This window comes from Equus quagga, chromosome 4 (assembly GCF_021613505.1).
Source record: "Equus quagga isolate Etosha38 chromosome 4, UCLA_HA_Equagga_1.0, whole genome shotgun sequence".
NCBI classification, from domain to species: domain Eukaryota; kingdom Metazoa; phylum Chordata; class Mammalia; order Perissodactyla; family Equidae; genus Equus; species Equus quagga.
The window spans coordinates 41,369,145-41,394,505 of NC_060270.1; the positions used below are offsets into that span (position 1 = coordinate 41,369,145).

The 25,361-nt window shown below is 37.8% G+C and overlaps 2 protein-coding genes across 2 annotated transcripts in view; one reads left to right on the top strand and one right to left on the bottom strand.

Annotated features, from left to right (window-relative positions):
• Positions 1–50: 50 nt before the first annotated feature.
• MRPL47 (mitochondrial ribosomal protein L47) lies at positions 51–17,835 on the top strand. Its single transcript, XM_046659625.1, has 7 exons — positions 51–175; positions 2,702–2,853; positions 3,439–3,499; positions 6,700–6,796; positions 10,958–11,088; positions 13,311–13,406; positions 16,782–17,835. The coding sequence occupies exons 1-7, from the start codon at positions 78–80 to the stop codon at positions 16,903–16,905; spliced, it is 759 nt and encodes a 252-aa protein (XP_046515581.1). The 5' UTR covers positions 51–77; the 3' UTR covers positions 16,906–17,835.
• The window catches only part of ACTL6A (actin like 6A), a 33,147-nt gene continuing 25,144 nt past the window's right edge, over positions 17,359–25,361 (bottom strand). The window contains exons 12-14 of the mRNA XM_046659624.1: positions 22,588–22,683; positions 19,578–19,664; positions 17,359–17,834 (exon numbers count right to left, since the gene is read on the bottom strand). Of these exons, the coding sequence (XP_046515580.1) occupies positions 17,754–17,834; positions 19,578–19,664; positions 22,588–22,683 (264 nt within the window). The 3' untranslated portion in view covers positions 17,359–17,753. The remainder of the gene's footprint in view (positions 17,835–19,577; positions 19,665–22,587; positions 22,684–25,361) is intronic.

The window sequence follows — 25,361 nt, forward strand, 5'->3', positions numbered from 1 at the left end:
CTGCATCCGGTGGGCGTGAGATACCGGAAGTGGCGTCATTGTGGTCGGAAGCATGGTTTATTTACTTATACGGAAAGATGGCTGCGGCCAGTTTGACTGGTCTTTGCAGAAAAGTCTCAGGCTTCCTGAAGGCTTCCAGGTCGTTAATAAGTCCTCAGACCCCTGCTAGCACAGGGTAAGTGATGCGAGGAGTGGGTTTGTCCACCTTTCCAACTTTGGATCTTGTTTGGTTGCTGAGATGCTGAGAACGCCTCAGGGATGGAAAGGCCGCCGGGATGGCTGAGCCGGAACCCACCTCTGTGAGGAGTGGGTGACCTTGGAGAAGTCGCCCACCTCCGACATTTGCGTTCCTTCCACAAACATTTTGTTGCCACCTACTGTGGACCGGGCAGTACATGGCGTCTGTAATGCACAGTATTTGTTGAATTAACCCTACAGGTACAGAAGCATCCTGTTTGGCTGAGTGGGTTGGGAAAAACTTCACTGAACAGCTTAGGCGGGAAACTGAAAGCTGTGTCAGATTTAGATGGATAAGAAAGAAGGGGCCTTTGTACTTCCAGAATCTATCACAAAGAGATTGATAAAATGTTGTAAATGTTGAGAAAATAAATGAAAGTAGCCAAGTGAACGGAAAGTCGCACTGCAGGTGTGAGAAAGGAACACGCTACTCAGGGTGTTCATTATTTCTGGAAAGACAGCTTGTCTTCTGGACAGACCGATCATTTTTGACTTTAGGGTATATGGTTTCCTCCCTTTTACTGGGTTTTGTCTATAAGTAGTTGAATTTTATAAATAGTTGGATATGTCAGATTTTTTTTAAGTAAAAATGTATATGCTCTTGAATCCAGCACAGTTACTGAGCATGTCATATGCTCCAATGTTATTGCTTACAGTAACCTCAGAGATGAGCAATATTTTTTTGCATTTTGCAGAAGCCCAGAGGTGTAACTTGATCAAGGTGGCAAACTTGGATCAATTGTCTCTTCCATCTCATCATTTCCTTAAAAAATTAATTTTAGACTTTTATTATTATTATAAAATGAATATCTGCTCACTTGCAGAGACTTTGGAAAGTAGGATAAAGTATTTTGAAGATCAAAGTAAAAATCAACTATAGTTCTACAACTCAGAGATAAACAGATTTTCTCCCATTCTTTTTAACTTTCCATATATACACATACATTTAATTCTAAAATAAAATCGGGATCATATTTACATGTATGCATTTTCATTTTCTACCCTTGGTTCCCCAAATTTTATTTTTAAAGATTTCAAAGCAACAGAAAAGCTGTAAGAGTAGTACCAAGAATAACCATATACTCTTCATCTATATTAACCAATCCTTAGCAATTTGTCACATTTTCTATATCTCTTTATATCTATGCCTTTTTTTTCTGAACTATTTGAGGCATGTCAGAATTATAAACATCAAGACACTTCAGCATATGTCTCCTAAGAATGAGAATACTGTCTTAATAACCGCAGTACTATAGTGATCACACAGAGGAATTTAATATTGATACACTACTATTATTGTGCTACTATCATCTAGCATACAGTCCAAATTCAAATGTCCTCATTGTCCTGGTAATTTCTTCTTTTCTTCCTTAATGTTTTATTCAGGATCCTATCAATAATCATTTATTTATTTCATGAATTGTCATGTTACTTTCATTTTCTTTAACCCAGAACAGTTCCTTTTTCCTCTTTCATGACATTGACATTTTTAATAAGATCAGCCTTTTCAGAATATCACTCCATTTGAATTTGTCTGACTGTTTCCTCATGATTAGATTCAGATAAAAAAAATTTTTTTTCTTTTGCAGGGAAGATTTGCCCTTCTCTAACATCCATTGCCAAATTTTCTCCTTTTTTCTCCCCCTCCAAAACCCCAGTATGTAGTTGTGTATAGTTGTAAGTTTTTGTAGGTCTTCTGTGTGAGCCGTCACCACAGCACAGCTACTGACAGACAAGTGGTCATGTTCCATGCCCGGGAACTGAACCCAGTGTGCTGAAGTGGAGCACGCCTAACTTTAACCACTAGGACAGCCAGGCTGGCTCTAAAGTTTTTTGATAGGAATACAACGTTTATGCTACATTTCACTATTGTGTTTTAAATTATTTCTCCAAGTCATTAAATAGTCTTTAAAAGCATGATTTTTAAATTACTGCATAATAGATTATCATATGGATGCACAGTAATTTTTTTAACCATTCTCCAGTTACGCTTTATGTTATCAACTTTTTGATGTCATATTTAATGCTTTAGTAGATATTTTAAAATCACCTCCTATCCATGATAATTTCTTTAGTTGAAACTTCTAGATGTGGAATTCCTGGGTTAAAGGAGGAGGCATTGGGACCTCTGATACATGTTGCAAAATTAACCTTCAGAATGTTTTTATCTGTTCGTATACCCACTAGCAGTATATGAAGGACCTAAATATGTTACCTTAAAATATAATTATGTCAATATATTACCTCTGAAATTATGTGAATATATTAACCTCTGAAATTATAAGATAGCAACATCTACAATGCAATATCAAAAGTAATTTCTGAAGCATTTTATAAGTTTATTGCTTCTTGTGCAGAAACCCTGAGTAGGTTTTTTAACATTTTAGATGAGGAAATTGTTCCATTTATTGCTTATCAAATCAAGATGTTGTCAAACTTTAATCACTTGTTTACGTCTGTTCAGTTGCAGGTTTTCTCTTAGTCTGTTGCCTAAGAATACACCAAATGTCACATCTTTTCACCAGTGTAGATTACTTCATATCACGTTGTCAAGGAAAGGACTGGAAGAATTTTTTGATGACCCAAAGAATTGGGGGGAAGAAAAAGTAAAATCTGGTGAGATATTTAGGTTGATGGATATTAAATACATTTATTGAACCCTCTATCATTTTGGATTATTTATCCAGTTTGGGAACTATTTAGATGTTTGTTTGTTTGTTTTTAATTTCCCTTGGGAATGTCTATTAGAGAAAATTAAAGGACGATGCAATAGTAGAGTTAATTGTTCCTTGGCAGGTTGGCAAAGGGTTTAGAAGAAGAGTAGCTTGAAATTATTAACTGGAGTGAGGTTTTGGGTCTGTTTTAGATTTCATTTTTTAGAGATAATTGAAAATTAATTTATAGTGATATAAAGTATTTTGACGTTAGACTGTGAAAATACATTCTATGCTAATACTAACATTTTTTGAATGCTATTGCCAGTCACGTTACTATTATTTTCATATGTGTTATCTAATTTAATCCCAATAATCCTAATTATATATCATACTATAATATAAGCTATTACACATTTTATTGATAAGGAAACAACAGGTTTAGAGAGATGATTTGATAAAGGGGTTTAGAGAGGTAATTTGATAATTTGCCAAAGGACACATAGCTAGAATATTATTTCTTGTTATGAATTTATCATTTTAATAGGAGCTGCATGGACCTGTCAGCAGTTAAGGAACAAGAGTAATGAAGATTTACATAAACTTTGGTAAGTATATTGAGTACATTGACATCTGGGTGTTTGAAGCAGTTACAGTATAATAACCATGAGGTATAGACTTTACATCTATCTGATAGAAGAAATTGAGTAAAGTGATTTGTCTTACAGTAGTGTGGATGATACATAAGCTCATTAAAGATTTTATAATATGACAAGTTAAATTACATTAAGGCAAATGTATCAGAGTTCTCGAGTAGTTAGGAGTTCAGAAATTTTGCTGTAGCTGCTACCAGTCAAACCAACACCTTTATACTAACAATTCTGAGCAAACTAATAAAATGAAATGGCAAAGAGTTGATCCATGTAGGCCCTCCTCCTTTTTATTACCTTTCGCATAGTCTGGAATCTTTAGCTTATTTGCTTTGGGAAAGTGTGTTGGAGGGTGCATTTAATTGGCAATTTAGGTAGATTTTTCTGGCAAAGTTCTCCTGAAGAATTAGAGGGGTTGAAAGGATTTAAGACAGGGTTGTATTTTTACATATATATATGTGTGTGTGTGTGTGTGTATTTTATTGAGGTATAATTGACATAACATTATATTAGTGTCAGGCATACAACATAATGATTTCATATTTGTATATATTGCAAAATGATCACCGCAGTAATTCCAGTTAACATCTGTCACCATTCATGGTTACACAATTTTTTTTCCTTGTGATGAGAACTTTCAAGATCCACTCTCCTGGCAACTTTCAAACGTGCAATACAGTATTATTAACTATAGTCACCAGGCTGTACATTACATCCCCATGACGTACTCATTTTATAACTGGAAATTTGTACCTTTTAACCCCCTTTCACCCATTCCCCCCCTCACTGTCTACATTAATTGACTATATTTAGCCCAAAGATATGTTTTGTTTGGACTGTACTGTTTTTACAATTGGGAAATCTCACACAAAAAATAAGGATTTCTGGCTCCTCTTGAATAATCAGACCTGTGATCTGGTCACACTGGATCTGCATTCCTATGTAGTAATAACTGGCTGGTCGGTAGCAGCTGCCGCATCTAGACAGAGCAGTGCACACCACTTCTTACCCATCCTGTTCTTCCTCCAAGCCCACATCACTCTTAATTATCCGTCTAGTCACTGTAGGCATTTAAAGTTTTATCCCCTGATTTAGAGGGTTATTTATCTTTCGTGGTAGATTAAAGAATTATAAACTGCTTATAAAAACCACTAATATAGACTTATTCATGTGATTCAATAAGAAATATACATTTGGTCTTTGTCCGTAGTTCCTTGGCTCACAGCTCCTAAATCCCTTGGAATTTCCTGAGTGATAGGAGTATCTTTTGTCCTAATTAGGCAATTCTTGGTGGCCCCTAGATAGCTTCAGAATAGAGGCTCGTCCAGAAAAACCAATTCGATTCGAGGGTGGAGCTTTCAGCCTCACCACCACCCCCACCTCTAGGGAGGGGAGAGGGGCTGGAGATTGTTCAATCACCAGTGGCCAATGATTAATCAATCATGTCTCTGTAATGAAACCTCCATAAAAGACCTTCAACAACTGGGTTTGGAGAGCTTCCAAGCTGGTGAACCCATGGAGGTGCTGGGAGGGCGGTGCGTGGATGGTGTGGAAGCTCTGCACCCCCTCCCGTGTGCCTTGCCCTTTGCATCTTCCGTCTGGCTATTCCTGAGTTGTATCCTTTGTAATAAACCAGTAATAGTAAGTAAAGCACTTTCCCAAGTTCTGTGAGCCCTTCTATCAAATTGTCAAACCTGAGGAGGGGGTCATAGGAACCTCCAATTTATAGCTGGCCAGTCACATGTGTGGGAGGCCTGGAGCTTGCTATTGCCGTCTGAAGTGGGGGGCAGTCTTGTGGGACTGAACCCTTAAATCTGTGGACTTTGGCACTAACTCCAGGTGCTTAGTGTCAGAGAGTTGGAAATGGGGTGTTGGAAAAAATACGTATTTGGTGTCAGAAGTATTATGTGTAAAACAGCACAGATTCATTATAGATAAATAAGTTGTATTAAAGCACCATTGCAGTGGGTTATTGGTAAAGGGATAGTTAGGGCTGTTGCAGTATTCATCGTGGCTAAAACCAAACACGTTGTCTTCTGCCACTCCTTCCCCCAGAATTGTCTTCTTCCATGGCAGAAAGTACCCCAATCCCTTTGTCTCATTTGCAGTGCCCTCCACATTTCTTTCCTTTCCTTTCTTTCAGCTCTGATTCTCAAACAAATTTATTCACAAAACCTGCCCCTTCTTCAGCTTTTCCACTTCAGTATCTTTAGTTATGTTTGCTTTGGTTTCCGAACCAGCCTAACAATTCCCACCTCTATGAAGCTTTCCGTGATCATCTTGGCTAGAAGAAATGTCTCGTCTCTCCCACGTCATTCTTTGGTACTTGTCTGTACCACTCAGTACACCAGACCACATTACAGTTTCGGAGGCAGCATAGTGGAGTAAAAAGAGGATGGGTTTTACACCCAGGGTATCCAGAATTTGAATCTGGAGTTAGGGGCCGGCCCCATGGCCGAGTGGTTAAGTTCGCGTGCTCCGCTGCAGCGGCCCAGGGTTTCACCAATTTGGATCCTGGGCATGGACATGGCACCGCTCGTCAGGCCACGTTGAGGCGGCATCCCACATGCTGCAACTAGAAGGACCCACAACTAAAAATACACAACTATGTACCGGGGCGCTATGGGGAGATATAGCAGAAAAAAAAAAAAAGGTTGGCAACAGTTGTTAGCTCAGGTGCAAGTCTTAGAAAAAAAAAAAAGAATCTTGAGTTAGGTATGTACTCCAGAATACTTCTCTCAGCTTTACTGTCATTGTTTAGAAAGTGAAAATAGTACCAACCTCAAAGGGTTCTTCAGAGAATAAAATAAAATAGTGTATATAAGATGCTTAGCACATTGCCTGGCATGTCATAGGCACTGAATAAATGTTATTTATCTTCCATCTTCTCTCTCTGCTTGGAATGTAGGCACTGTATTTTATTGCTTTTTGTAACTCTACTGGCACTTAACACAATATGGGCACATGGAACATTTATTGAACAAATGAATAAGAACAGATATAGCTCTGTTTAAAGTATTATCCTTTGTAGTGATATTCTATATATCAAGATTTTTAAAGGACTTTTGAGTACAGATCATTGATTTTGATGTCAAAAATCACAACTTTATTAATATAACCACAGAATAGCATCACGAGCTTCATGTTCTTTGATGTAGGTATGTCCTACTGAAAGAAAGAAACATGCTTCTAACTCTAGAGCAGGAGGCCAAGCGGCAGCGACTGCCCATGCCGAGTCCGGAGCGGTTAGAAAAGGTAAGATGTGTGGGAGGTGGGAGACCATCGTGTGGGACGAAAGCTAAAAGATGCGAGTGTATGGTTCCTATGTTTCTTGTCATGTAGACTTTTTTTTCTATCTCTGCTTGATTTTTAGTAAATTTACTGGCTTGAGCAACCGTTACTATTATCTAATTTTAAAACATTTTCGTCACCCCAACAAGCAGCCTCATGCCCATCTGCGGTCACTCCCCATTCCTACCTGCAGCCCCCAACATATGTGTGGACGTACGTTTTATTTCTCTCAGGTAGAGATACCTAGGAGTGAAATTGCTGGGTCCTCTAGTAAATCTATGTTTAACATTTTAGGAAACAACACAACTGTCTTCTAAAGTAGCTGCACTAGTTTACATTTCTAGTTCCAGTTTAGCCACTTCCTCACCAACTGGGTCAAATTGTTTTTATGGATTATTTTTTATTGTGGTAAAAAACACATAACAAATTTACCATCTTAACCATTTTAAGTGTATAGTTCAGTAATGTGAAGTATATTCACATTGTTGTGAAAAGGTCAACCATTTTTTAAATTAGGTTTCCTTCATCATTAAAGAAAAATCCCTTGGGTTCCTTATTTCCACTCCTAGAGGTAATTAATCATACATGTTTCTTTTTCTTCATCACAGTTTTTCTCTGTGTGTAGAAGTGTGCCTAATTCTTTTTATTTACACAAAGAGTACATCTGTACTCTTCTGAAACTTGCATTTTCCACTTACCTGCTAATCCTGGATGTTTTTCCATATCAGTATATGGAGATCTGCCTTTTTTTTCCATGACTGTACATGTTTAAGATACTTCTTCTACAGAATTTTTATATTTTATTTAGTTAGATTTATCAGATTTTTTCCTAGATTCCTTTTGAGGTCTCCTCTTTATTGATTTTTCTGTGCCGTAGTAAGTAGTCAGAACAGAATTCAGCTTTTTGTGGTAGCTTTAGTCTTGCTGCCTGACCTCAGCTGCTTCAGTTTTCTTTCCTCACACTACTCACAACTGTTACTGCCACACTGCCACTAAGACGGAAGGGCCTAATATCCCTAGAGAGTGAAAGAGTGGAATAAAGTCTCAATTATTTACGCTGATTATGGAGGCCATTCTGGCTTAGTGAAAATTGAGTTATATCACATTATTGGTTTTTTAAACTTTATTTTGACATAACATGAGAACAACAGAAAGGCTATGAGAATAGTACACAGAGATGCTCTTTGCCCAGACGCCCCATGTAAACATTTTACCACATTTGCTTTATCCTTCTCCGCCTCCTCTACATAAACGCATTTTTGCCTCAGCTGTTTGAGAGCAAATTATATATACACAATGTCTCTTTATCCATAAATAGTTTTTGCCAAAAAAATAAGGCTATTTCCTTACATATCCACTGTACAGTTTTCAGAATCAAGAAATTAGCATTGATGCAATACTATTGTCTAATCTACAGATCTTATTCAGATTTCATCAGTTACCCCAACAATGTCCTTTATAGCAAAAGAAAACTCTGGATCATAGATTTTCAGTTGTTAGGTCTCTTTAGTCTCCTTTAACCTGGATACTCAGTCTTTTTTTGTACTTCGTGATGTTGACATTTTTGAAGAGTATACTCCAATTTGGGTTTGTATGATATTTCTCATGGTAATGCTGATGATTGGCAGGAATATCCTAGAAGTGATGCTGTATTCTTCACAGTGCGTCGTATCAGGAGATACGGGATGTTGATTTGTTCTGTTACAGATGTTGTTAGTGTTAATAATTTGGTTAGTGTGGTGTCCATCAGGTTTCTTCACTGTATAGTTACTCATTTTTCTTTGTATTGAGGTCATGTAAATATCCTGTAGCTCCTCAACCTTTCACTCACTAGTTTTAGCATCCATGGATTATTCTTGCCTGAATCAGTTATTACTATGTTTGCTAAGTAGTGATTTTCTAATCTTATCATTCATTCTATGTTTATTAGTTAGCTTTCTTCTGGAAGGAAGGGCTTTCCCTTCTCCCTATTTCATCCTTCCTTCCTTCCTATCAGTGTGGACTCATGGATTCCAATTTTATTCATTGCATTATAATCCTTTAATATCATGATCCCAGATTTGGTCAGTGTGGGTTCCTTCAAGCTGGCCCCTGTGTCCTCATGGTTCTTTGATGAGGCACAGCAAGATTTTCTGGATTCATCTTGTACTTTTCCTGCCCCATCCCTGGAATCAGCCATTTTACAAAGGAACCTTGATTCCTTTTAATGGAAATGGGGAATGGCATGTTTAGAAACTAAGATCTGGATGCTAGGTGTCTTCACAGCTATGTAACATTTGTGAAGTAATATGATTTTATTTTCAGGTATATTTGCTACCTCTGCTATTAAGGAAAGTTATGTTTTAGAGACTCTTTTAAGTGCACTGGCTGTTTATAAATAGCACAGTGTTTATTTGATGAAAAAGCTTTTGCTAGAATGGTGCTGTTATAAGACTTTTAAATTTCAATAATAGATTATCCCCTCTCCCTGCTTTAAAAAGTATATTTCAGAGGTGAATTTCAGCCCAAAAGGTTGTATGTACTGCACTTTCTGAATTAGTGGAATCCCAAATAATAAAAGTTTTCTCCACATAAACTGAAAGTGGCCATAATGTTTTTTAAAATCCTCAAATTTGTACAGTTTGCTCAGTGTTTTGTGACATACTGCTAAGAAAAATTTATCAAGAAAAAATCAAAAGAGAATTACTCTCAATTTAAGGTATAAACTAAAGATTTAGAACTGTGTAAGGACACTCTTGGCTCTGGGAAGGTTACAAACTGGAAAAGAAAGCTCTTTGAGGTTGGCCTGTTTTGAATAAGGTGTATCTAATTGACATTTGTGATTTTCCTTCTCATCCACTGGCGTGAACGTGAGTAAGTGGATGTTGACTCTGTGGACTTGGTAGCCATTTACTTGCTGTCTTTTTGAGCTAACCCTAGATTTCAGGTAGGAGCCTCAGCCCTGACCTTGCTTGGGCAAACTCTCAAATGTAGTCAGTCAACAGCCAGGCTTACTAAGTTCCTAAGGGTTAGAGAGCTTAGCATTTGGCCCTTACCAGTGTGGTCCCTTCATACTCCTCAGTTTGTCTGTCTTCAAAATGGGATTTGTTTTCTTACTCATCGTTTATTTCTCAAGGATTTTGTGGAAATTCATATAGTTGAGAGGAAGTCCTTGTGGATTCAGCTACTCAGTGTGGCATTGAGTGAAGTTGGGGATAGTGGAAGTACTGAATGTGAGCTGAATATGCCGATATGAGGTAGTTTATCTAAACTTGTGGCTTTCACATCTCATTTGGGTCTCACAGCTACCTGGGAGATTATCTTTATAATTGAATCTGCCTGCCTTTCTGTTTTTTTGAGGATTGTTATAAGAAACAAATGTGTATATGCAGTAGTTCATATCTGTTATGATGCTCAAAGATAACACACACACATAACAACCTAAAAATTGCTCTCAGTATTTAGAACTATGAAAAAAACTTAGCTGATCTATCATTACAATCCCAACATATCAGTATTTATTTATAAAAATATATATGTTGCTTTATCAATATATTATTATATACATTATAAAACAATATAAATATTGAGAGAGCAATAATAATTAGAAGTTCTAATAGTATCTTCTTGCATCGTGATGGATCTTTGGAGATTACTCTAGTACCAGGATAGACTGATGTTCCATTCCCTGAAACAGCAACAGCTGCCAAGCAGGTCAAAACGTCTGTGTCTGCATGTTAGGGACACACTGATTAGTTGAAGCCAAAATGTAGGTTTTAGTATTTAAAAGTAGCAAACTGTTATCAATTCTAATAGCTCATTGAGTTTTGAAATGATGTAAGTCAAATTGGGTCACCGAAAGGAGTCTATATAAGTGTATCCAATCAAAACTAGTATGTGGAAATTTGTGCCAAATAGATTTTCATATAAATGAAACTAAGCTTTTTAAAAATTAGAAAAAGTGATATTACAGACACCCCTGTGTGCATACCTGTGCCAAAAAGCTTTTTAGAAAATATTTGACAGAATGGTTCTTTGACTAAAATATTCATGATGGGTTGTCTGTAGCATAGTCTTTATATGTTCCCTCTCTTTGGATTCTCTTGTAGGTGATTGTTGAAATGATACCTTCTGTTCTCTTCTCAGGTGGTAGAGTCCATGGATGCATTAGATAAAGTTGTCCAGGAAAGAGAAGATGCCCTAAGACTTCTTCAGACTGGTCAAGAAAACGCTAGACCTGGTGCTTGGAGAAGAGACATCTTTGGAAGAATCATCTGGTACATAGATTGCATTGTGGCTTTTCTAAGATGAGAGTGGATATCCCATGCCTTATTCCCCTATCCAATATCTTTTAAGAAAACTCTTACCATATGATATTTTAGGTATATTAGAGATGTATCTAATAGAAATAAAGGTCCCCAAATTCCTTTGGAACTCCAGGATACGAATGAAGGTAGCTTTATCTGGTAGGCCAGGCATCCCATGCCCATGATTCTGTTATCTATAGTTCTTATAACAATGATTCTTGATCTTATGTGAATCATATGACCTTTTGAGAATCTGATGAAAGTTATAGATCCTTTCCCCAGAAAAATGTACATGTACACATGTAATTTCAGAGGGTTATAAATCCCATGAAGGTAATTTTAAGACACACACCTATCCTCTCTGCCCATTAAGAACCTGGGACTATTAAAAAAGAAGTTCTTGAGGAATAAGGCCACATGAACTAGTGTCAGTCTACTCCCATTGCCATGAGGATAAGCCCTAGTCCAAATTTTGAAACAGTTTATTTTTATTGTATCTTTCCACCTTTTGTGACATCTTCTCCCCTAGGTCCAGTTCCAAAAGTCCTGTCAGACCTTGGGAAAGGCTCTGGTAATAAACATTCACACTGGGGTACAAACAATGGAGAAGACCCAGTGCAGTCTCTCTTCCGGTGGTTTATTTACGTTTGGGTTCAGCTGCCAAAAGGAAGCGTTGTTAGTAGAACTTTCAGCATCGGTTGACAAAATGGGGAATGCATTTTGGATGGTTGGAGACCTTTCCTGTACCCCTGGAATTACATCACATGATAGCACTTACTCATTTGATAAAGTTCTTTTAATGGAGTTTGTGATAGTGGGCTGCTTGGAGCCAGATTTAGAGGAGTAGTTGTGCTGCCTGTAACTGTGTAATCCACTGGAGAAGAGAGAGAAATTGCCAAAACATATGACTAAAAACTTTGATCTATTTTATTTGCTACTAATTTTTATTTGGATTAATCCAGTTGAGGTCAGTTAGGACAGGGTTGGGATAGGGGAGAGAATCTATGTCAGTTTTAGAATCTGTAAGAATGCTGCTCTCTTCAAGGTTTTGTTGTTTCTTTTTTGCTGAGGAAGATTCACCCTGAGCTAACGTCTGTGCCAGTCTTCCTCTGTTTTGCATGTGGGTCGCTGCCACAGCATGGCTGCTGCTGAGTGGTGTAGGTCCATGCTTGGGAGCTGAACCCAGGCTGCTGAAGTGGAGTGTACCAAACTTAACCACTAGGCTGCTGGGCCGGCCCCTAAGATAGCCTTTTAAATGCAGAGCTCCTTCTTAAAAATGTTACATCTGCATTTTTTTTTTTCCTGTCAAAAAAAACATGTGGCAGTACTGTCAGAGATTACTTTTTGGATGTTGACTGTTGAGGATAGTAGTAGCTTACCACCCTGATGAACCGAGGGAAATACAGTACTGTTATCTGTTCTGCCTAAGGCAGCAGTCCATGCCTCTCGTGGCCCTGTCTGTCTAATTGTATACTAAAAGCCAAAATTACAAATAGATTGAAAGTTGAGCTTCTAATATTACAAATTAAATCTGAATTTTTAGAAAAGATTGGTTAAATGGCCTGAAATTAATCCTCCTGTTGCTTTTTTGAGATATTTTCAAATAAATATTATAGTATGCATTCACAATTTTCCTTTTTCCTACTCAACATTATGATTTTTTAGGTTTGGTTATGTTGAGGTATAGACATCTGTATCAGTTGGTGCAATTTATTTACATTTTAAAAATAAATCATACATATAAATATCAAATTACGTATATATCAAATTATATATGTATATGTGTACATATATAAAATTAGTACACACACATATATGTATCTAGTAAAAGTACAAAATATATCTGGTAATGATAAACTTTTGTGGTTAGGAGCTGTTGTGGAAGTAGAGAACTTAAGCTGTGTCTTAAACTTATATATGTATTTTTTAAAAGAGTGATCTGAAGCAAATATTGCAAAATATTAATGTCTGCAATTTTGCAGTGGGTTCATGAGTGTCTTATATTACCTATACATTTCTCTCAGTTTAGAGTATTTTATAATTTAAAACGATAAAAATTTTAAAATCTTTAAAAAGCCAATTACATCTCATTTTGTTGAAAACATATTTAGTCCAAAGAAGGCTAACACTCTTAAAAAGTGAGAATGTTTTAATGTTTTCTATAAGGCGATACCTTTTTGCTTTCTTGGCAGGCACAAGTTCAAGCAGTGGCCTATACCTTGGTACCTAAATAAAAGATACAATAGGAAACGATTCTTTGCAATGCCCTATGTGGAACGTTTTACCAGGTGAGCATGAGTACCCTTAAGAATGAAACATCTTTACATCAGATAACATGTGTTAAGCTTTTACATATGTAATACATGTTCATTGTGGAAAAAAATAGAAAAATCAGGTAAAAAAGAAGAAATTAAAGTCTTATATAATCTCACCATCCAGAAATAGCTACTGTTAACATTCTAGTGTATATCCTTTCAAAAATTTTATTGCCTTTATATTCATGAATCTGTGTGTAAGTAGATGGTTAAATCCTTCTGTAATGTCGAAAGGAAGGTCCAGATACTTCAGTTGCTCAGGATGTGAGCTCGTGTCATTGCAAGGTTGATGACGTGAAAAGGGGCTAGGCTTAGGAGAGGAGCCTCTTGCACTGTATCTGAGTTCATGTCATCCTGCATAATGGTGATTTTCAAATGTTTTCCATGGAAATTTTCTTTCTGCATTAACTTTATTATTCAGTAGGGAGAACATAGGACTTAAGTGGTCCCAGGAACTAGCAAATAATTATAAAAATGAAATAAGATTTTTAAAAAATCTATTTGAAAACACTAGCTCCACATCCAAAAGCAGATAGAAGCCAAAGGAGAGTTTAATCCCCAAAGTTGCAATTGGAAGGGAAAAGAATTGCAAGTTTGTGGTTTCTGAGGCAAGGGTGCTGCTCAGCTCCTGTGGCTGTGGCTGCAGAAAGAAACAGGGTGCGGAAACTGCAGGGTTACTGGCTAGAAGGTGCTAGAGATCAGAATTCAAGGCCGGAAAGCAGCTGGAAACTAGCAGCACAAGAACCACAACTTTTAACAACTGCCTTGATAATACCATCAGCAAGAGGTCTTTAAAGACTATTTTTCTCCCCCTAAAGCTTGTTTCAAAACCAGAAAAACAAAAACACTTTTAAAACACAATTTAAACAGTAATGGAATACATCTTTAAACTGAGCTTTACGATGTCTAAGTATACTTTAGAATCAGTTTAAATTTTTCATCTTGCCCACCAAAGCAAATACCTCTCCTGATTTCCAGTTTTATCTATTGTGATGCTGTGATTTATAGTAAGAAATATACGTTTAGTCTTCGTCCCCATTTCTGGCATAGAACCCCTAAAACCCTTGGTATTTCCTACGTGGTGAAAGCAAAAAGAAAAAAAAGTCTTTTGTTACATTAATGATGTGACTTTTGGAAAGCCCTTAGGGGTGGTTCTGGTTCCCTGGGAACCATCCTTGAATAAATGGTTGAAGCTTTCAGTCCCACCCCCTGACTTCTGGGGAGGGGAAAGGGGCTGGAGATTGAATCAGTTGCCAGTGGCCAATGATTTAATCAATCATCCTATGTAACGAGGCCTCCATAAAAACCCAAGGACCAAGTTCACAGAGCTTCCGGGTTGGTGACCACGTCGAGATTTTGGGAGAGTGGCGGGCCTTGAGAGGGCATGGAAGCTTCACACCCTTTGCCCATACCTTGCCCTATGCAGCTCTTCTGTCTGGCTGTCCCTGAGTTACATTCTTTTATAAACAACCATAGTCTAGTGAGTAAATGGGTTTCCTGAGTTCTGTGAGCCGCTCTAGCAAATTAGTCGAATCCAGGGAGTGGGTAGTGGGAACCTCGGATTTCTCTCCAGTCAGCCAGAAGTACAGGTAACAACCTGGGCTTTCGACTGGTGTCTGAATTCCAAGGAGGGCGTTGTGGGAACCTCCAGTCTAGTGGGTGGATCAGAAGCACAGGTGACTACCTCTGATGCTGTCTCTGGGTAGATAGTGTCAGAGTTGAATTCTCAGACACCCTGCTGGTGCTGGTGTGGGAACTGCTCCCCATCAGTGGAACTGGGTCCAGCGCCCCTTTATCTGTAGTATATCCATTCTACACGGGCACTAAATGTCAGTCAGCTTTTCCATCACCGGTGCTCCAGGTTCAGTCAGTCCTTGCAGAATGTCTCCAGGATCTGTCGTTTCTGCTCCGTCTCTGGCCTAGTGCAGGTCCTCTTCATCAAGTCGAGTTAGTGAACATCTTCCTCACTCCACTCCATTCAAATATTGCGTCCTGGCTGATTTCCCTCAGATCTTTTTATCACATCACCGTTGTTAAAAACATACAGTAGCTTCTTGTCTACGGAATAAAATCCAGACTCCTTCCCCGCCAGCGTTCTCAGTTTAGTCTTAGCTACTTACCCTTCATCAGTCAGATCTTTCTCCTTGTTTCCTAAACTTAACTTGCTCATTTCCCCGTTCCTGTTTCGTCAGCTTTGAAATCTCTCCACATATTCATTTTAAGGCCCAGTTCAGACGTTAAGGAATTGAAGAAATCTAACTGCACTCACTGGCTGTTTTTTCGCTCTCTCCAAGCCTACTGCGCCATTTGATCCTTTTGTCCCTTAGTCATGTAAGGTGAAGCTATAAATAACATGACTTTTAAAATAACGCATGAGAATTTATGAATCCAGTGTCACTTTTACAGGCCTTATACATATTCCAATTATTCAATTTTTTAAACTTCCTTTTTAAGCCTTACCTTCAGAGCGTGCAACATAATCTTCTGAATATTCCTTAGAATAGCAAACCTTTATAAGGGTTTTTATAAATGATGAATAGAGTGGGTAATGATTTCACATTTTAGTCTTCATACTTAATTTACAAAGTAGCTTATATCATATTTTTTACACACATATTTTTGTCTTCACCCAAATGTAACTCTTATCTGAAATTCCTGTGACCTCTCCCTAGCACTAGTGTATTAGTTACTCAGTACAAGTCTCTTAATTGTATTGTATTTTACATAAACTTTTTCCTATTGATCAGTAAAATATCAGCTTAAGTACAGTAGAAGCTTGGCATCCATGAGTTTATCATTTGCAGCTCTGATGATTCCTGAGTGACCCTGAGGTCCGCATAATTTAGCTGAGGTATAAAAGCCTGTCCTGGGTGCTGACGGGCAGCAGCAGACTCCCTCAGAGTGGCGAGTCTGACTAGCACCTAAGTTCATCTCTTAGCACGGCTTTATTCTCTCTGTTGTAGGGAAATGATGTGCTAGACTGAGTGCTATCTGAAATTCAAATTAGAGAACTCCCAAAAGTCTTAGGCTATATCTCAGGATGTAAAATATCTAATGTATTCATTTTGAATAAGGCAGAAAGGCCAGTCTGTTACAGGCTCACAAGCTCTCTTGATTCTTTCCAGTCAGGAGTTAGGAAGAAGCGGTGTAGGGCACAGATGCTCTGATTTCACGTTATCTTTGACTTGTGGAGGTTTAGTGATTACTCAAGGTTGATAATATACATGACACACCTAATATGAAGACTGGCGTGATTGGGGCCTTTATGGAATTGATTTGGACATATTCTGATAGTATCGAGTAACAGAATAGTTTTGTAAAATTGCTGTTGTGCTTTTATTATTCTAGACTGAGACTTGAGAAACAAGCCCGCATTGAAGCAAGGAAGAAAAGTTTAGAGAAAAAGAAAGAAAAATTTCTTCAAGAAAAGTTTCCACATCTTTCTAAAGCCCAGAAGTCAAGTCTTGTCTAAGATATCTGAACTCTCACCATTTTGTTTTTCTTGGATAAGTCTATATACAAAAGTAAATACATATTAAGTGGTTTATAAAGAAATTGTGTTTTTAGTCAAATGATTATCAACTGTTTCAAATGTTAAATATGGCATGCGAATTCTAGAAGTGCTCATGCTTCAGCCAGTTTTTTTTATAAAGTTCAGATTAAATTCCCATTTTATAAATTGTGACATCTAATTAGACTTTAATATTACCTGTGTCTTAGAATGGGAAAGAGATGTCAACTGTTGTAGCAAAGACCATAAGACAGCTTTTGAAATTCAGGTAACATTTTGACTACTATTGTTAATAGGATATCAAGGGGGTTTGGATACTACTATTAATAAACAGTAAGTATTTTCACTCAAAATAATGATAAATACATTTAGTATTTAAAGTAGCAAGTCACAACACACAACAATCCAAAGAAGTATTTTTGGAACGGCTAGTAATTTTTATTTAATTTTGTAAGCCTAAGGTAAAAAGCATAGGCAATAAGTTTTACTAGTCAATAAAAAGCAATTCTACCAATCCATTGGTAATTAATATACTAAAGAGAGTTGGAAAGCATTTTACTGAAAGCAAAATATTTAGAGAAAATAGACATTTATACAAAATTATAAAATGCTTGTAATAAGTGCATTTCAAGGAAAGCACAAACTTATTTTAATTTATAGAGCCAGTTAAAGCCTTAAAAAATTTAAGTGGAAATTGAAATATGCAAAAATGTATAAACATTCTACAAAAGATGGTCATTCTTTTCCTGAGTTTACTAAAGCTATGAAACGTAAGGTGACACAGGAAGGTAGAGGTTTGGGAACTCTTTTCAAGGACATTTCCTTTCTACACACTGCTTCCCTCCTTCTTCGTATTCTTGTTTGGAAATCCACATCTGTTGAAAGGTGCCCTGCAAAATGGAAAGAAAAATTATCTAATTGTGCTTTTTTATTAGAAAATAATTTTTTTTTAATGTCTTTATTTTTACAACTCCTAATCTTTGAAGAACTCTTAAAGCCCTCCCTCAATAGTACTCCCATTACTCCCTTCTTATTTCTGCCCTTCTCCAAAACACTCAAAGACACTACTGATCTTCCTGGACTTACGATGTGGTTACGCCCCAATAAACTCGTCTAAGTTGAAAATACGGTAAGTCAAAAATGCATTTAATACACCTAACCTACTGAACATCAAAGCTTAGCCCAGCCTACCTTAAACATGCTCGGGACACTTACATTAGCCTACAGTTGGGCAAAATCATTTAACACCAAGCCTATTTTATAATAAAGTGTTGAATATCTCATGCAATTTATTGAATACTGTACGGAAAGTGAGAAAGAGAATGGCTGGAAGTTTATCGATTGAAACACCGTTGTGATTGAGCGGGTGGCTGGGAGCTGCCACAGCCTCGGCCCAGCATCACAAGAGAGTATCACAGCATACTGCAAGCCCAGGAAAAGATCGAAACTCAAATTACAGTTTCTACTGAATGCATATTGCTCTCTCACCATCGTAAAGTGGAAAAATCATTATGTCTAATCATCTTAAGTTGGGGACCATCTGTATTTAGTCTTGCCTAAGGTTAGAAAGAATATTAAATCTTTCTATACCCATTACACTGTCATAAGGATTTGGAAACCGGCTGTGAAAGGAAGACAGAGGGTTTAGCTAGGATGGCTTGGTGCCAGCCTTAAGGCAACAATAGAAATTGTTGGAAGGTTTGATCCTGGTATACAGGTTAAGAGATGTTATACCACCTTATAAATGGTAACATTTAGAACTCAAAAGTGCTTATTATTAGAACTAGGGTAAAGTTTTACAAGTACACACATGACAATACACAAGCACTATACCAAATAAACACAGAAGGTGAAAGGAGGAAGTGACCAAGGGGAGAAGGAGCGTGGGCTACAGTAATAAGACATGGAGGCAGGAGAATCCCTTCCCTACGAATAACTCTACTCAAGTGGACTCACACGGGGTATCCAGTTTTGATCTAAGATCTATTAAAAGACTGGAAATAGAACATAGACAAGAAATATATAAATGGACAGTTACAAACATTTATTAGCTTAAAAATGTTTAGCTAAGTACTTTGATATTTACTTTAGCTGCTCTGAGGTGAAGGGGAAATTCTCTGAGTCTAGGATGAAGATAAGTATAAGGACTTTTTCTCCTGATTCAAGGCAGGCACCAGTCTAAGCAACATGCAAAACCCAGTACCATGACTTCACCTTTTGCCCCAAGAACCAATCCCTGATTTCCTCTGCCTCACCAACAGGCCAGGGAGCACCAGAACCGGAGAAGGAATGATGTAATTTTAAAGGTGCTGCAGATAAGTCCTAACCAGTGCCTATGAGAGTATCATTAGAAGAAGCATGAATAAATAACAAATTTCCACCTCTGTTTGAGAGAGGAAATTGAAATTAGGCTGACAAAAATATCCACTCAGAAGGCAATGGAGTATTTTGTTACATGAGAACATGTAAAACTTCTTAGGTCCTCTACTCACCTGATAGCTATAACATGCAAAGATAAATGATGCACTGGAATTATTTTTAGTCTTTTTACTAAATTTAGTATTTTCAGTGGTACATTTAAGTTAAATCATTCAATAAGAATCTTTACTTTGCAAAGTAGTTTATCTACTAACCAAAGAAGCTAGAATGGAGCCACCAATCCATGAACTAAACCTCCGTTCCACTGTTGTATTATTTGCAATCAATTTCAACCGCATACTCTAAAATAGAGAAGAATAAGCATTAGTACAAATAAAACAGGTGACAACTTAGGAAATTCAGTTCTGATGACTTCTTAATGACTCTGGTTCAAACACTGATTATACATGATTATTTTGCACTAGCTAGGCTAATAGGCATAGTTTGAACTACTGTATAGATTTTTTTAAATCCATTGATTAGGGCTTTTAATGTGTAATATTTAATAAGAAAGTAAATTATGCAAACCTCAGGAAACTGCATACTTAAAGAATATGGCATTCACAATTTATACCCTAGAACAGCAAATGTGCTTACTATAAATCAGGTACCATGCTAAGTGCTTCATATATTATTTCATTTCTCCCAACACCAAGTTAACATCATCTCAATCCACTGTCCTTTCTACAGTCCTCCTCAACTTTCTTTTGTTTTTTAATTTTTTTTTTTTTAAGATTTTATTTTTTTCCTTTTTCTCCCCAAAGCCCCCCAGTACATAGTTGTATATTCTTCGTTGTGGGTCCTTCTAGTTGTGGCACGTGGGACGCTGCCTCAGTGTGGTTTGATGAGCAGTGCCGTGTCCGCGCCCAGGATTCGAACCAACGAAACAATGGGCCGCCTGCAGCGGAGCGAGCAAACTTAACCACTCGGCCACAGGGCCAGCCCCTCAACTTTCTAACTTCTGGTTTTTCGGTGAGGAAGATTAGCCCTTAGCTAACATCTGCCACCAATCCTCCTGTTCTTGCTGAGGAAGACTGGCCCTGAACTAACACCTGTGCCCACCTTCCCAGCAAACCCCAGGCCACCAAAGCAGAGTGCACAAACTTAACCACTATGCCACCGGGCCAGCCCCTCTAACTACTCTTTTAGGCCTTCATGCTGTCCTAACCCCTCCTATCTTAGTTCCCCCTCTCCTTCCTTCAACCCCTCCCCCACTTCCAAATCAAAACACAGACGTTGGATCTCAGGTGCTTCTTATTCATACTGCTATCCTTCCAAATGAGGGCTTCTGTTTTGAACTCACACTCTCTCGATAAACATGGTTTTATGGCTCAGTACTATCCCTGTCTCACTTCCTGTTTTGGGAGATTTCTCCCCCTACTTAGGAATTTGCTTCTGGGGATAGTTCTCAAACTGCTGATACTTTCCAATTCTATACATGAACAAACGGTTTGCGTCTTTTCACAGTAAAATAAATGTGTGTGTGGCAGGGTGGAGTATGTGGTATGGGTGGGAGAGGTGCTGGGAGAGATGAACATGGGTTTCTGTAGGTGAGTTAACTGGTTGATACCTATTATGATGGAATTTTTTTCCTGTTATTTCACTGATTTTTAATTGCCTCCTAAAGGACAAGGATAGTACCCAACTGGTCTTGACCAGACCTTGGACAGCCCATGTCTATATTCATTATTCCAAGACTTCGTATGAAATCCAATGATTAGTACTATAATTAAGGTATATTCCAGATCAGACTCTATTCCCAAGCATGTAGTAAAAATAAGGCAGATGTCAATCTTGTGCCTATATCAATATTTAAATAGTAATTATAAAAACATGGCATATAGAAAACATCCCTTTATATGAGAAACCAAAAGACCATGAACTATACAAATTCTATAGATACTGTTAGGACCTATGTAACCCCTACTAAGTTTTTAAAATGTCATATTTATACAGAATACTTTACAAAAACTACTTGATAGGAGTTTTAAAATCTAAAGATTATGACTGCTACTCTGTTATTAATTCACCATGTAAATTACCTTCTCCCCAAGTGAGGTTCTTCTATTCTTTTAATAGTTATCACAATGCATCCAGTGATCTTTTTAAAACAAACACAGGAGCTCTTCAGTCCTGTGCCAAATTTTATCCTGTAAGTTTGCTATTAATAAGCCACATGACCTAGTACCTATCTCTGTGGGTTGAACTGTGTCCCCCAAAAAGATACGGTGAAGTTCTAATCCCTCGTACCTGTGAATGTGACCTAATTTAGAAATAGGGTCTTTGTAGAGATAATTAGGATGAGCTCATGCTGGAGTAGGGTAGGCCCTTAATCCAGTATGACTGGAATTCTTATAAGGAAACAGACCCACAAGAGGAGAGAATACCGTATGACAACAGAGAGAGAGACTAAAGTGCTGCAGTTACAATCCAAGAAACGCCAAGGACTGCTGGCAAACCAGCAGATGCTAGAAGGAAGGAAGGATTCTCTTCTACAGGCTTCAGAGAGAGCATGGCCCTGCTGACACGTTGATTTCAGACTTCTGGCTTCCAGAACAGAGTGACAGTAAATTTCTGTGGTTTTAAGCCACCCAGTTAGTGGTACTTGGTTACCCTGGGAAACTAATGCACCATCTGTATTTCCAGCCATTTCTCTCTCTCCACTGCACAGACTATAAGCCAACTACTTTGAAATACTGGAATATGGCACCTTCCCTTCGTATTTTACACATGGTATTCCCTCTACCTAGATGTAAATTACCAACCAGACGAACTCCTATTGATTCAAACAGCTTCTTCATGAAGCTTCCCTCTGACACTCCTAGGAGTTAAGTGCTTGCTCCTCAGTGTTCCCTTGAGTGCCTGGTTCATGACATACTGAAGCACTTAGCACATTTCAGTTTTCACTTTTTGCATGTCTATTCATCCTAGCAGACTGAGCCCTTCGTGGGCAGGGACTGTGTTTTATATCCCTAGTGCCTAGCAGACTATAGGTACTTAAGTATGGAACCAATGAATAAAATGAGATTCAAATAATACAAGAGTAATTAACATGTCACATAGGAAAAATTGACCAATAAGGGATATCAACTTGATTTAAGTAATACTGTACTAGCCACACACAAAATATCAATCTACTGAAAAACGAACTTTATCTATAACATTACACCAGCAGTGAGGACACAAACGAGTGAAGACTACTACTAACGAACAAACAAAACTTACTGGGGGAGTCTTCTGAGAGAGCTCTCTGTTCAGCCTGTCAGTAAAGCTCTGTATTAGCGTGTTTCCTCCTGCCACTATAACACTGCCATAGAGACCCTAGAAGAAAAAACAAAAATAAATTAGTTCCAAATGTTTCCAACAGTTTTAAACACAACTACAAAAAAACCATGTCCTCCACTACAATTTCCCTTTCTTTTTATATTTTTTTACTTCTATATAGACGTAGTAGCTTGATCCAGTGGTTCTCAATCCTGGCTGCACATTCAACTCATTTAGGAGCTTTTAAAACACCAATGCCAGGGGAGAGGTAAATAAAAATCTCTGGAGATGGGGTCCAGGCAAAGCTTTTGTTAGTTTATTTAAAACTCTTCAGGTGATTCTAATGTGCATTAAAATTTAAGAATCTTAAACCAATTATTCTAAAACCCAATCATAATTTTTTGGCAGTTGGCTGCCAATATTTAATTAGAGATACATTTTATAATGACTTCATCTTACAATGCTCACCTAAAAGCTCTATAATGTTATAATCCAATGTTACTGCAATTAAAAAAGTAAAAAAAACCAAAAGGTTAAATAAAACCAAAAAAAAAGAATGCTCACATAGAAGTTATGGTATTTAAAACTAGACAATGAGATTACTTAATGGTTGTGATGGACAATGCACACTCTGACAATGCTCCTGGCCAAAATAACTGCAACCTTTCTCTGCTGCAGGGTGTGCATCAGAACCATATGGGGAGCTTTTTCAAAATCCACATGCTGAGGCCTCCACAATTAAAAATAAATTCATAATTATAAGGAGTATATTTACCTCTAATTTGCACGTATACATCAGAAAGTTAAACATCAGCCTGCTTCTTTAGTGGCTAAGTTCATATTTTAAAAAATTTATTTGAAATGTCCAAGTCAGCTAAATTTTGAAAGAGAAAATGGAATACAGAAGCATCTCCTCTGCAATCAACACTACTTAAAAAGAAAAATCTCACTAAAAATAAAAAGTTATCACTCTCTTACAGTAAATGTATTTCAATTCAATTGTCTTCCCCCAAAAGTGCCTTTAAGTTTGCACTAAAAAATTCCATAATTATAGTTCTATCGTCCTAGAAGCAGCACATGCCCGGTAGGTAATAGCTGAAATAAAGAACATTTTTCACAGCCACCCAAAAGTCTTTTTTGAATTACATGGCTTTTTATACACTCTTAGCTATCAGCACTATGCTCTAAGAAATGAATCAACTCAAAGAAAGTTGAAGCAGTATGTTGGCTACAAACTGAACCCAGGGTGTAAATAAGATATAATCAATCTAATAATTAGTATGGTATATAACATGGAGTTAGTATTTAAAACTTGGCAAAGCATAAAAAAATATGAAGGTAAGGAGAGTGATGTCAGCATCATGGCAGAGTGAGCTCTCCCCTTAGACTTGCCCCCCTAAGATACAATGGAAAGGACATTCATATACCAACAGAGGACATTCACACAATGCAAAAGGCGTCTGAGAGATCCATGCAGCCATGTCTGAAGGTGGAGGTGCCAGACCCCCTGAGGAAGTGGAAGAAGATAAGGGGATCTTCCCTCCCTCCCCAACGACAGCAACTCTGGGCACAGGACTGTGCACAGCTTTGAGAGGAGAGGGTGGTGGGGTGGCCCTCCAAGGGAACACTTTCACGCTCCAAGTTCCCTCACAGCCCGTGGGAAAGCCCCACACAGAGGTGACTAAGCTACTGCGGAGGTGTCCTCATCAAGCTAGGACCCCAGGAAAGCTCATAGCGAGGGCAGAGCAAGAACGGCCCCAGGATTGCACAGGCAAAAGAAAGCGCCCCTCTCCTCGCCCAGCACTCCAGCTCAGCCAGTCACCCAGAGTCCCACACAGACAGAAATGCAACAGCTGTGAGCAAGTGAGCCGTTGATCATGGTGGGCTCAGAATACATAGTTCTTGACCCCACTCAATGGCAGCAGGTGGAAGCTGTGACCAGATACTATCACTATGCAGAGGTACAAATTCACGCCGTCAAATAGTATGAAAAACTATATTAAACCTCCAGACCAGAAGGAAAATGACAAGCATCCAGAAATCAATTGAACGGAGAGAAATTTATAATCTAAATGACAGAGAATTCAAAATAGTTATCATTAAACAACCCAACGAGTTACACGAAAATACAGACAGACAGTTCAATGAAATCAGGAACTTCTTCACAAGAGATTGAAACTATAAGGAAAAACCAATCATAAACGTTGGAGATGAAAAATACAATGGACAAGATAAAGGAAACTCTGGACTCCCTGAATAACAGAGCTGATATTATGGAGGAGCGAATCAGCAGTCTGGAGGACAGATATACAGAAATGCTTCAGACTAAAAAGAAATCAAGAAGTTCTCCGAGAAATATCTGACTCAATTAGGAAATACAACATAAGGATTATAGGTAATCCAGAGGGAGAAGAGAAGGAGAATAGAGCAGAAAGCTTCTTCAAAGAAATAATAGCCAAGAACTTCCCAAACCTGGGGAAGCAGGCAGAAATACAATTGAAAAAAGCCAACAGATATCCTAATTATAGCAATGTAAAAACCTTCTCCAAGGCACAGAGTAGTAAAGCTGGCAAAAGATAATGACAAAAAATATTAAGGGCAGCAAGGCAGAAGAAAATAACTTGCAAAGGAACCCCTATCAGGCTTTCAGTGGATTTCTCAGCAGAAACCTTACAGGCTAGGAGAGAGTGGAATGATATATTCAAAATTCTGAAAGAAAAACTTTCAGCCAAGAA